General features: G+C 43.2%; 1 protein-coding gene across 1 annotated transcript; it reads left to right on the forward strand.

The window, feature by feature from the left end:
- The first annotated feature begins 7587 nt into the window (after positions 1-7587).
- Positions 7588-9696, forward strand: LOC106745727 (histone-lysine N-methyltransferase 2D-like). Its single transcript, XM_014621595.1, has 3 exons — positions 7588-7638; positions 8077-8951; positions 9402-9696. Exons 1-3 carry the CDS (start codon positions 7588-7590, stop codon positions 9694-9696), a joined length of 1221 nt encoding a protein of 406 aa, XP_014477081.1.
- Positions 9697-10271: the final 575 nt, after the last annotated feature.

The following is a 10271-nucleotide window of genomic DNA, read 5'->3' on the forward strand; positions in this document are numbered from 1 at the left end:
ACGCAATAACATCGTCGGGCGTTTCTTCCGTATCGGCGGGGAGCGATGGTCTTAAACGAACTCGCAGAATCTCCTGAATACGAATGTCGTTCGCCGTAAAGTACGGATTTAACGACTACGGGAAACCTCCTTCTCCTCCTCCTCCTCGCTCCTAATGCTTCCGGCTTGTCACACGAAGGAGGGTATTATTAATTCATCAATCTTCAGGATTAATCTTCTCGGCGACTAAGTCCCGTGGGAACATTTTCCATTCTACATTTTTGCTTCAATTTTACACGAGGAATCGCGCTCTTCTTCAAATGCCTCCGCATGTAAGCGAGTGAATTTGCAAGTTTCGCAAAATGAGCGGTTGAAATGGACACATCGAATTTCGCCGTGAAAGAGAACGAGTTTCTTTCGGGCTTTTTCAATCGTAGATTTGCGCGCGGAAAAAATTCCGAATTTAGCCTAAATCGATGAAGAGTGGAGAGAGAAGGAGAGGAGGGTCGGCTTTTCGGCCATGGGCGAATTTCGAGGAAGTGTGCGAAATTTCTGTTCGCGGTATAATCGGCACGATGCGGAAATTCGCTCTCTGCAGCTATGGTCACGCTGCCGGGAATGTGTAACTGCATCGTGAATTGCGCTCGTTTAATATTGATCGGCCGTTGATTTCGAGGCGACCGCGAAACGCGATTTGTATGAAGGCCGGTTATAGCCTCTATCGTGATAGTTGATCAAAAGCTTATCTATCACGGCCGACAAGGTGGAATGCCGGCGAAGAATCGCGAGGGTTTATGTTGCCCGAAACGGATTATTTCGCACCACGCCATCGTGATATTAATTTTCGCGCTGGCCGGCCCGATTTTTTCGTATTATTCATAGAGCGCGTCTCGAGACGCGCTAAGGGAGTGCCATTGCGCAAAGATAGAACGAGACAGTCTCATGCGATGATTCAAAGAAAATGAAGAGAGTCGAATATCAGATTAGGAGGTTAATAAACGACGTTACATTTTTAATGTTACTATGCTTATAATAGCGCGTGTATCGCGTGTATGTACTTGTAAAGTGTAAATGTTGAAAATGTTTCGTATATCTTGTTCAATTATAATGTAAAGTGGAAACCAGAAAAATCTCTGATAAAACGTTGAGGACGATCGAATAGGATTTGTTTATGTTTCCCCCGCGGAAAAAAAGATATTCTCGTACATATATATTCTCATACATAAGCAAGAATGTTGTAACTTTTTAAGAAGATTTTTAGTCTTGGTTCGATTGAATTTGTATCGTTGCAAGTATTATTTGTATTCAATTCAAGACTAAAAATCTTTCAAGAATATTATAATATTCTTGCTCACATATGAGAATATCTATCATTGATATTTAAGACTATTTTTCCCCGTTCATTTAGAATCGTATGTCTGAAACATTACACTTCTAAGCAGAACCTATGTAGATTTCCCAATTAGAATCGTTATTTTGGGAAACCGGATTGGATCCCAATTAGCCCCCAAGAGATTTTCTCGCGGGTGATCGCGAGTTGACGGAGAAGTTTCAATAATTTCAAGGTGGAGGATAAATGACTCGATACAACGGTCTTGCCTATCGCAGCGAGCCGAGTTGCTATTATCCGTTGAGATTTCGGTAATGAGCGGTAGAGCAAGCCGCGAGGGAAAATCGAAGATTGCGCGAGTCAGTACAGGAGTCAGCGTCTCTTTTGCTCCCAAGATTCTTCCGTTCCCAATAAGCGAGCTTTTCCGCTCACGTTCATCCCCTCGGCTCCGTGATTTCGACCGCCTAATTCTGATTTAATCGTTCACCACCGAATTGCGATTCCGTCCGGGGAACACGCGCAGACAGAGAGGGAAAATTTAATCACACGCGGACCCGATGGACATTGCGTCGCGGCCGCACGAAGCTAGAGTCCGCCTTGGACGCTCAAATTTCTATAATTCCGAAATAACGCTGACGACTAACGGCTAATAATTAGCTAGCATTTAATTGCCCCGGTTTTTCATCCGCCGCGGTCGGATATTGCGTTACACCCGAGCGAAATGTTATACGCGTTATCATTCTATCCTTTTGCTACATATATCACGGGCACGGTTATATTCGCATTGCGTGCGCGCTTGCTGATTTCTCCGGGAATATTTTTTGTGCCTTCCCGTTCCATTCTCTGCGACAAACGACAATGTGATTCCGCGGGTCCGCGACAATGAGGGAATGTTGGCGCGATATGGAAAAAATTGTCGGTAGATGGGACCGAGGAGAGGAGAGGAGAGGAGGTTACTCTGACACGCAGGTTATATTGCGAGCGGCGTCAGCAGCCGAAAACTTACAGGCTGAACCATATTGATCCTTTTTTAACCGCTCATCAAACCGGCATGCCGATCCTACGAGTTATTCTCCCGGCTGCTTTTTTCCTCGCCTTTTCCCTCGCACCGTCCGCTTCGAAATTACCGCGAGAGTGCCGCCGGGTTAGCGCACCATGTGCGACTATCGCCCGCTCTCTTTTTCCTTTTTCACGTACAATAATTTTTAAGTTATAATCCCACTCTCGACAAATTTGAAATTTTTTGATAAATTTCGACGGGTTTGAAATTTTTGTACCTTTTCGTTACGCTGCGGATGTTTTCGTTTAATTTGATTAAGACGAGCGTAGGACACTTTGTTGCTCTACGAACCGCTCGCGGAGCAAAATATTGCTGTTGGATACCGAGGAATATTTGATCCGGGAAGAGGTAAATTATACGCGTTAGTGATTAACATGTATTTTGAGAATTTCAATTATTTTGATTGTACTTGCGTTTCTCTGGAACGAGATCTGTAACTCAAATACGACGTAAAATTTGAGTTACACGAATCTCTTCCGCCTCGACGTCTCTTATCGTTGCAATTAATACGACATCAATGCGCGTATTGGTTATACGATCTTTACTGGCGAAATTCAATAGATGATTGATTAAAGCGTACGGCAGATAACGTCTTTGGCCAATATCCAATATATCATACGAAATATTCTGCACCGATAACTTTTTGGCCTCATCTCATAACTCTCGCGTATCTCAACGTGACATTTACAAATGACTAATGACCTCGACTCGATCTTTATACCGTCGTTATTACATGTCCGTTCTGTAGCATTTTTAAAGGAGAAAAAGAGAGAGGAAAGGAGAGCGGAAAAAAATCAAAGTAATCGCGCGATCCCGTTGCGAATTCGCGTTGACCTCAAAAGCCGAAATCGAAGGGAATTATTGAAAAGTTGATGATCCCCTCTCCCGGAGCTACATGTACGTCCTAAATAATCGGATAAAGACAAAACGTCCAGGTGAAAATTGAGCCGGATTTACAATCCCGCGGCTCATGCGCTGCTCGAATTCGATTGGACTCTTCGGACCTTTTTATAACGTGAATTTACGGACGTGGAACCACCGCCAACTTTCCGAGAGGTTTACGGTAAATCCTTGCGACACACACTGCGATAGTCTCGTGTAGTCGCGAAACAACATAAGCATAGAGCAATTTTACTTAACGACTGCAGACAATAATATTTACAACGCACTAATTACACAGCCATTATCGAAGCTCGCATTGTTGTCCATGGTGAGCGCTTAGCGCGTATCGTCGCTTACGTGAGAATGTCAATTCCGCGGACAATGTCGCGAGGTGCCTTTCACGTAAAAATGCACGCACGAATTCCCCGGCGGGATCATTGCGCTTTAATATCAGACAGCGCGCATAGTCGATAGTCGGCCATTGAAATTTATTGACGCGCTGCGACAAGGCTCTCGCTCTCTCCAATTCTCTCAGGGTAAATTACTTTATGGATCCGCTGACCTGTACGCTGCGGGATAATGGAAACTAAAACTCGCTCGAACTCTCGGACGCTGGTTTTCCAATCAGCGATATCGAGGCGCCCGGTTATCCCTCATGCGGCACGACGCATTCTGCGTGTCAACGAGCCGCATGGCACGACGTACATATAAGAGACGCGATATGTAGTATCCGCGCGCGCGGTGGCACGATCAATCAAAAGTCCAGTCAAAGCGCAAAGCGAACACACGACCTCGGTATTGGTTCGAGTCGCAAGCAAACTCGTGTTTTTCTCCTTTTTCCGTAAATTTACACTCGCGCGTGCGAGGTATTTTACGACGGAGCCTAATTCGATGTAGTGTGAATTCATCATTGTGAATTATTCGCGTTGCCAATTAAGAATGTATTGCCCATTAGTGCCGTATTTTCAGTGGCGCACCAGGACCACTCAGAAATTTAGTATTTATCGAGTAAAATTACGTTCCTATATATTTATTTCACTACCTAAATAGTAAATGTTAATTTGAAACGAAGTTGAGGTGGATATATATATATTTTTTTTTTGTTTTTTTTCACTAACCATGTGGATTCCTATATAGATTTCTACACACTACGTGGATTTTTGTATGGATTTTTATTATCCTATATGGACTCGCATGAGTTCCTATCGATTTCCGTGGGAATTTACCTGAAAATTTTCAACAAAATACACAATGCAAGTTTCATCGAATTCTTTTATCAAACTCATATCGTCTTATAACTTCTTTTAAAGTGGCATAACTTTTGATCCAGACTCTGTCAAACTTTCGGTATCATTTTAGGAGCAATGTAGAGAAAGAAAAAGAGAGAGAGAAAGATTTATTTGTAATTTTTTTCATTATTTTGGCTTATGGACAATACATTCTTAATAAATATCCTTGTTAACTTTGTTCGCGGATATTCCGAAATAATTCATACTTACTGTCCTTGTCGGAAGAATTATTTAACTCATTAAAACTGTGTTTATGTTACCGTAATTAATACGCATAGCTTTGCAAACGATATAATACTTTGTAAGATACACGGAATTTTGTAGTTTAATATAAATTTCAATAAGTCACAATATATCTAAACTGAGAAATATTTTGAATAATTATATTTATTCGTAGAAAAGTCATAATGAGCCTGACTCACGTCACGCAGTCCCTCCAACGGATTAAAAATTATGTATCAAAATTATGTATCATAAAACATTTTTCTCAGGAAATACGTTAAGATATCGGAAGAATCATTATAAACGTCAGTTCGAACATTTTTATCACGGTGAACAAAGTCATGCAATAAAATGCAGTTTTAGAGTTCGAGCTCACCTCGTTGTTATATATCGTAACACGAGTAACGAGGTGGTATAACAAATACAGAGAACTCATCGCGATATCACGGACAGCTGTTCGTAGGGCGGAAACTTTTCGCATTTCGAATGTAACCGCAACGAGCGATACGCTCGCGCGAAACCGGAAGCCGAACGCGTATCGCGCGAACTGTCGACCAGTGAAAATCGCGATTATTTCGGTGTTTCATGACGCGGAATCACTTTTGCGTCCGTATCGCGACTTCGCTTAGTGCATAATTAAAACTTGCGTACAATTTCGCGTTTAAATTCGTCAATTTTCGAGTAAAAGTCTCGACGTGAAAGACTAGTCAGCGCGAATTCGCGCACGGGAATATTTCGCTCTTGCCGCCAGAAGATTTTCCTGAAATAGCGCGGAAGAGGATCGCGAACGCGGTAAATGGGGGGTAGAAAAAAAGAGGATCCCCGGCAAAATCGGCCGTTGTCAACGGCTTAATCGAGCTGCATCGGTTCGGGGATTTAATTATTGACGGTTTACAGTGCGTGACGCGGTTGAACGCTCACCGGAATGGTAAACAGTGTAATAGCGATTATTTGCGACGGGCGTTAACGAATTTGATTTCCAGTACGGGCGTCGTTTATTAGACAACGGTGAACGAGTCGCGGTCTCATTCAAACGCTGGACTTCGCGAAACGGTTTTTGCGCAATTTTGCTGACTATTTTGCGCGACATTCGGTGACGAGTTTGCATTGTCGTTCGAATCGGAGGAGCACGAACGCGAATTGGAACGAGAGAGTCCGCGTAAGAAATCGAATCGACTTGCAAGCAGCGAGCGACTTGGATGTAATTTATCGCGCGGGTTAAAATTTTCTATTCCTTCTATCTCGCTCGACGCGCGATTTAAGAGCGCGGCGAGTAATAATCCGCGGCGTTTATGCGCGCGCCGTTCGTGGGCAATAAAAATGCGAAATAAATTTTAGGCTAATGTCGAGACTCTAATGGTGCGAACGGCTCGGCCGACGTCGCAGAATTAGCCGTGAACCTCACGACCCGTCCCAAATCCGGCTTATCCTCGAATGTATCCGCGATAGCTTTTAATCCCGCTTTTCCTATCGCGAAATAGAACTCGGCGCGCGGAGCTTTTCGATGTATTCGCCAGCTGCTGTCCGGAACGCTTTCCGAACGTCGAGACGGTCGTGACTCGACTCGACTGCTTCATTGCAGGTGCGATCAAGGAGTGTCCTAAATTCGTGCACTTCCTCCCGCCTCCGTTTCACGGCCCGGTTTAAGCTCATTTCGTCCCTCGGTGAAAATTCTACCGGCACGTAGACGACACAGTTGGAATAAATAATTGAAAAGTCACCGTACCGTCGGTGATATAGTTAATCGGCACAGTAAAAAGTTTTGTGTTAAATATAACACATTTCACGTGTTCCAAACGGTCCGCACAAATTTTCGTGTTAACATAAGATGAACACGTGGAAAAGTAACGCAAATATTACATAAAAAATTAACACAAAATTAATATCTATAATAGACACTGAAGTGTAAAACGTGTTATTTTAACACTCACACATGTTCAGTATTGATTCAACAAAATATATAGGGCAACTCCGGTATATATGCCGCAAATAAGAAAAACTTAATTTATCGAGTATTATTTTACTTGATTAAAAAAAGAAGACTATTATTTCGATCCCCGTCCTCTCGAAAGAGGTAAAATATTACTGTTGTTCACATGAGTGGAAAAAATGTCGCTTCGAATTGGAGTTGGGCGACCAACGCATTTTAATCTTCGATATTATAGACGTATATGGAAAGAGGACACGCATCATCCGAATTGTCGCGTTTCTATTCTCGCCGATCCACACAGACGCGACTTTACGTTCGCACGTTGGAAATTCCATTCATTAAATTCGCACCGGCCTCGCGCGGTGACCGGCGTTGAATAATGAGATTTTCAATATAGTCATCGAACAAGCGAAGCCAATAATGCGCGCGCACGCACACAAATACACACACACGCACACACTCACACACAAACATAGCCGATCTGTCAAGCGCACGACCGGCTGATTTGATTAACCGAGAAAGAGCGTAAGTGGCCCGATTTGTGTTACGGCTCCATCGTTCCTCACGAGGTGCTAATTAATATCGCGCGTCCCCTCGATATTACAATTCGCTCGTAAAAGGCACGCTCGACTCGATTAAATTGGATCGGTTGCACGGATGGTCAACGACGTCGTTTGTCATCGTCGTGCCTAACTGCGAAGCACCGCGGCGTTGCAGTTGATATACGGGGTGATGGTGATTTCGGCGGTCTTTTATACGGGTGATAGCAATAATTGAGTTTTCCTCGGGTTATCACTCATACGAAGCGATCTCATAAAAATATGGCGCGCTCGCGACGATGGCCTCAGTCGGTTCTGTATTTCGACCGCAATCAGAATTCGCACGATATTCCGCGATGTGTCGTAGCGGGATACTTGCGCTCGTTCTCGTTCCTACGATTATATCGGTAAGAGACCGTCAAGCAGCTTGTAGATCTGTGAAGGGCCGTCTACAATAGCCGTAAATTATGCGATAAAATGTAAGCGGTAAGCTAATTGACCAACCACAGTCGATTTATTTTTGGATTGTATGAATTGGTACCAATTGGTATCCAATTGGTCGATTAGCTTACTGCTCTACGTCTTACTGCATACTTTACGGTTATTATAGACGGCCCTTAAAAATACGTATAGCGTTGCGAGAGTTTTTCTAAGCGTAAGCACGGAGATCGAGTCGAAAAATAGAGATAGTACAATCGTTGTTTCGAGTTAACGTTGAAAACGCGGCTAACTCACAGGAGACCAGCGATCTTCCTCTCGTGATATTTTCACCGTAACGTATGCCTCGTGCATTGCACGTGGTAATTTAACGATCGGTGACAAATTATATTGAAAATATTGCGCAGTGCGTTGTAGCGGAGGACTACCTAAGAGAATATGACTTCCGGAGAGAAAGAAGCCATAGGGGCGGTGGTTACCTGCCTGGAAATCTTCAAGATACGCGAATTCACTCTCACGGGCAAGTAGAGCATCTCTATGGCAGCAAAGACCAGAACGCGGTGCTGTTTTCGGGAGGCATTCGTAGAGACGCACCGGCAGGTTTCGAAATGAACGAACGTTTCTACGACCTGTTACCCAACTACGCCCGCAGGCAGGTTGATGACAGAAGCAAATACGACCCGCCTCCCATCAACCCCTCTCGCAGGCAGGTTGATGACAGAAGCAAATACGACCCGCCTCCTATCAACCCCTCTCGCAGGCAGGTTGATGACAGAAGCAAATACGACCCGCCTCCTATCAACCCCTCTCGCAGGCAGGTTGATGACAGAAGCAAATACGACCCGCCTCCTATCAACCCCTCTCGCAGGCAGGTTGATGACAGAAGCAAATACGACCCGCCTCCTATCAACCCCTCTCGCAGGCAGGTTGATGACAGAAGCAAATACGACCCGCCTCCTATCAACCCCTCTCGCAGGCAGGTTGATGACAGAAGCAAATACGACCCGCCTCCTATCAACCCCTCTCGCAGGCAGGTTGATGACAGAAGCAAATACGACCCGCCACCCATCCACTCCCGCAGGCAAGTTGATGACAGAAGCAAATACGACCCGCCACCCATCCACTCCCGCAGACAAGTTTATGACAGAAACACGTACCCCCTGCATCCTTTCAACCCCTCTCGCAGATACGTCTCCAATGGGATGTACAAGCAGCCGGATAATGGAAACTCGTTTGAACAGCCGCCTCTTTTATCTCGCATACTGGAAACCAACACAAACAAGTAGGATCCGCCTTATTATTTGTAGACAAAACGATAACTAGGGATAAGTACGATACTCCGTCTTACTATTGCAGTTATAACAATGAGGTCAAGCATGATTCTATTCACTTTTCTCAACACAGTTAGAAAACTGTGACTTTAAAAGAGAACCTTTAAAGTATATCAGCGAAAATGTTTCTGATTTGAATCAGTAAAAGAAATGTTTCATCGATTATCAATTAGTGTTGATTGATTTTCGATGCGAAATCTAGATACCAATTGTTTATTACATCTGCGTTTGCAAATTCCTCATCAATTATGAGAAAACAGTAGTAGTACGTATTGGTTCGTTCAGTGAAATCTTATTGATTGGTCTGCTATACTTACAACTGAACAACCAGTTTTAAGTATAGCATTTTAATGAAAACGCTCTAATAGTACTATGGAGAATTCATTTAATATTATCTGCAGCGTGATAATGTGGGGATCTGACCTTGAAGAACGCTTGGCTCCTGACTTTGAAGAACGCATGGCTCCTAACCCTGAAGAATTCATACTTCCTGACTTTGAAGGACGCATGGCTCCTGACTTTGAAGAACGCATGGTTCCTGACTTTGAAGGACGCATGGCTCCTGGCTGCAACGAAGAGTGCAATGAATCCGGAAAGTATAAACCGCGGCCTGGTCACCCTCCGCCTTATGTTTCCCGACGCAGTCATACTAATCTCAATGCGAATCTCAATCTTAATAAGAATAGTTTGGTCTAAATCCACTTGAAGTCAGAGTGCATTTTTGGAGAAGCATATAAATTCGGACGGGATACGGAAATCTCGTGCAAAGTCGCAATTCCGGTTTCTATCCGTGCGGAAAGACTCTCAAGTGTGGAAAATCAGTTTGCTAGTGTGTTAACGAAGACGACGAAAGATAAAAGCGGACACGCTCTTGGAATTATATTCGACTAAATACGATCGCTCGATAAAACTGAAGATTTCTCCTAATCGTTAATATTATATGGAAAGAAACATTAGTCTTGAATTAATAACAGATATTCTCATACATATAAGCGAATATTATAATTTTCGCTTATATGAGAATATTATAGTTTTCTTAAAAAATGTTTAGTCCTTACTTAATTGAATTTGAATTGATACAAGTGTTACTTGCACTCAATTCAAGATACAAGAACTAACAATCTTCTAAGAATATTCTTGCTTATATGTATCTATAATTGATTTAAGATTATTTTTTTCTTCTATGCACATACGATGATATTTATTTTGTCAAGGAGCATTAGCTACGATCATTATTTAAAATACACGATAAGAAATAAACTTACGAGCTA

This window comes from Dinoponera quadriceps, unplaced genomic scaffold (assembly GCF_001313825.1).
Source record: "Dinoponera quadriceps isolate SergipeBrazil2010 unplaced genomic scaffold, ASM131382v1 scaffold1658, whole genome shotgun sequence".
NCBI lineage: Eukaryota > Metazoa > Arthropoda > Insecta > Hymenoptera > Formicidae > Dinoponera > Dinoponera quadriceps.